We start from the raw sequence: 2,645 nt of genomic DNA on the forward strand, positions 1-2,645 counted from the left end.
GACTCTACCGAAACCGTTCTCCTTACTTGGTTAGGATAGTAACACCCATCCTTTGTGGTTAGCCATATTGAGATGGCTATTATACTTTACGTTGTCGAGCGGTTACTGTTTACATCTCGTTCAGAGATTTATTATTGCTTGCAGACAGTTTTTCGAAATCAGTGAGGGAAGTTACTAGAAAAACCCTTAAATATTTGCAAAAACAGGTCTTCCTTTTCATCGTAAACCTGTGATTACCGTGCGTTGACAAGAGGCAAATACCTCGAAACTGCAGTCCGTGCGTATTACTTAGACTTACGAGAGAGGGGTGACCTCCCTTTGCAAATACCATAAGGGCACAGATAGTGTGCCTAAAGCCAGCTGGAGACGATGATCTCCTGGGGCTAAAAGCTACAGTAAAACCCACCCTTAGTGGTTAGCCATATTGAGATGGCTATTATACTTTACGTTAAGAATAATTTTTGATAATGAAAAAATGAATTCAGTATGCTTACCTGTTGCATCGAAACTGACGTTGTATTGAGGATTGTTGCAAGCCGAGATTTTGAGATCAAATCGTCTCCTGGAAATTATCGTCAGGTATAACGTAGAGGATAATGTTTGTTTAACTAGGTATAAATTACCCGGTTTCATGTCAGTTGCACTGGTCATGTAGTCGTAACTGGCCAAACTAGGCTGACTGTTGTTATACGCACCATACACAGTGACCACACCACACTGGACACTCACCTGTGACGAACAAAAATGGTATAATATATATATACGGTGTCCTTGATTTCATTCTACAGATGCATTTAGAAAAGGAGTCCAAACTTTCCCCCATAAATCCACTGTCTCCTCCTATTACTTCAACCACCGCTACGACGCCGTGGTGACCTCATTCTTGCTCACAACACCATAAGCGGAAAGTGCAACCTCTCGAAAGAGCTGTTCTTCACTCCTGCCCCAGAGCGTCGGCTGCGGGGTCACTCCGAAAAGCTCTATCTGCGACGATTTCATCTCAATCGAAGGAGAGGGGGCTTTCTCCGTCCGGGTTGCGGATCCGTGGAATAAGCTGCCGGATGAGATAGTGAAGATGCCGACGGCCGCTCGGTTCAAAGTCTCCCTTGACCACAAGTGACCTGAACTCTTTACATGAACACCACCCTGTACATAACTCCATGCCCCCCCCCCTACATGGCCTTGCTTTTTGCTTTTTGAGCCAAAAAATTAACTAACTAACTAACTACAGCACCAGCTTCTCGGAAGTAACTACTTGGACACCAACCCATAAAAAGCAAACTTGATACACCAATCTCTGCTCTCATCATTATACATTTTATATCTAAACCTAACTCTTCCTGCGCTATCCACTATGCCCAATCCTTCCCCAGTCCCAATGTTAACACCCTCTGTAGAATTCTCTCTTTGTCCACGTTTATTTTGCAGCCACAAATGCTCCAACTAAACTTTAATGATAAGAATGAGATCAACCAGCCGTGGAAGGACTGGGTGGTTTATGAGCACTATCCCTTTTTTCTCATTCTCTCTTTTACTCTTTTACTCTTTTACTCCTTTACTTGTTTCAGTCATTTGACTGCGGCCATGCTGGAGCACCGCCTTTAGTCGAGCAAATCGACCCCGGGACTTATTCTTTGTAAGCCCAGTACTTATTCTATCGGTGTCTTTTGCCGAACTTGGGGGACAAACACAGACACACAAACATATACACGCACATATATACATATACATATATACGACGTGCTTCTTTCAGTTTCCGTCTACCAAATCCACTCACAAGGCTTTGGTCAGGCTGAGGCTATAGTAGAAGACACTTGCCCAAGATGCCACGCAGTGGGACTGAACCCGGAACCATGTGGTTGGTAAGCAAGCTACTTACCACACAGCCACTCCTGCACCTATATATATACATATATATACGACGGGCTTCTTTCAGTTTCCGTCTACCAAATCCACTCACAAGGCTTTGGTCAGGCCGAGGCTACAGTAGAAGACACTTGCCCAAGATGCCACGCAGTGGGTCTGAACCCGGAACCATGTGGTTGGTAAGCAAGCTACTTATCACACAGCCACTCCTGCGCCTATTCATCCATAAAAATACAAAAGAAAAAAAAAATCCAGAGGATGTTATTGAATATTCGTCTTACCGTGATTATTGTACCCGAGTTGGACTGAGTAGTTTGGGTGACATCCACAACTTGTTCTTTTGTCTTGTTAGTTTTTGGAATGGGGTTATATGGTAGGACTGTATCGTTCTGCATAACATAGATAGCTACAAAATAGACGGCATCAATTATAGGAAGGAAATTATACATTGGCTTATATACATACGTACTTTTGTACTGAGAGTTAGGACGCCACCTTGCGAGAGATAGACTGGTCCGAGTAAAGTATAAATAGTAACGATCCGAGTTAGTTCAGAGATCGGAGTTTGGAGTCAAGGGAAGTTCGTGATAGTTCGCAGTCAAATTGGAAGGTGTCGGTTGGTTAGTTCACAAGAAATATTTGTTAGATGCAGCACGGACTTTGTCAGTGAACAGGTCGCGGATTTTAGCGACGAAAATATTTTGACAAATTAAACTTAAATGTTGGAGTGAATCGAACGGCTTTTGTGTGTTTCTTAAATGGCTTACAAACACCTTCCA

At 43.2% G+C, this 2,645-nt stretch overlaps 1 protein-coding gene across 2 annotated transcripts in view; it reads right to left on the reverse strand.

Moving 5' to 3' along the window:
• Positions 1-2,330, reverse strand: part of LOC115229616 — a 7,823-nt gene extending 5,493 nt beyond the window's left edge. For both annotated transcript variants that reach the window (XR_004997356.1, XM_036499272.1), the window contains exons 1-2: positions 2,148-2,330; positions 495-729 (exon numbers count right to left, since the gene is read on the reverse strand). Coding sequence is in view for 1 of the 2 variants with exons in the window: in XM_036499272.1 (XP_036355165.1) it covers positions 495-729; positions 2,148-2,315 (403 nt within the window). In the remaining variant the exon portion in view is untranslated. The remainder of the gene's footprint in view (positions 1-494; positions 730-2,147) is intronic.
• Positions 2,331-2,645: the final 315 nt, after the last annotated feature.

This window comes from Octopus sinensis, unplaced genomic scaffold (assembly GCF_006345805.1).
Source record: "Octopus sinensis unplaced genomic scaffold, ASM634580v1 Contig13196, whole genome shotgun sequence".
Taxonomy (NCBI): Eukaryota; Metazoa; Mollusca; class Cephalopoda; order Octopoda; family Octopodidae; genus Octopus; species Octopus sinensis.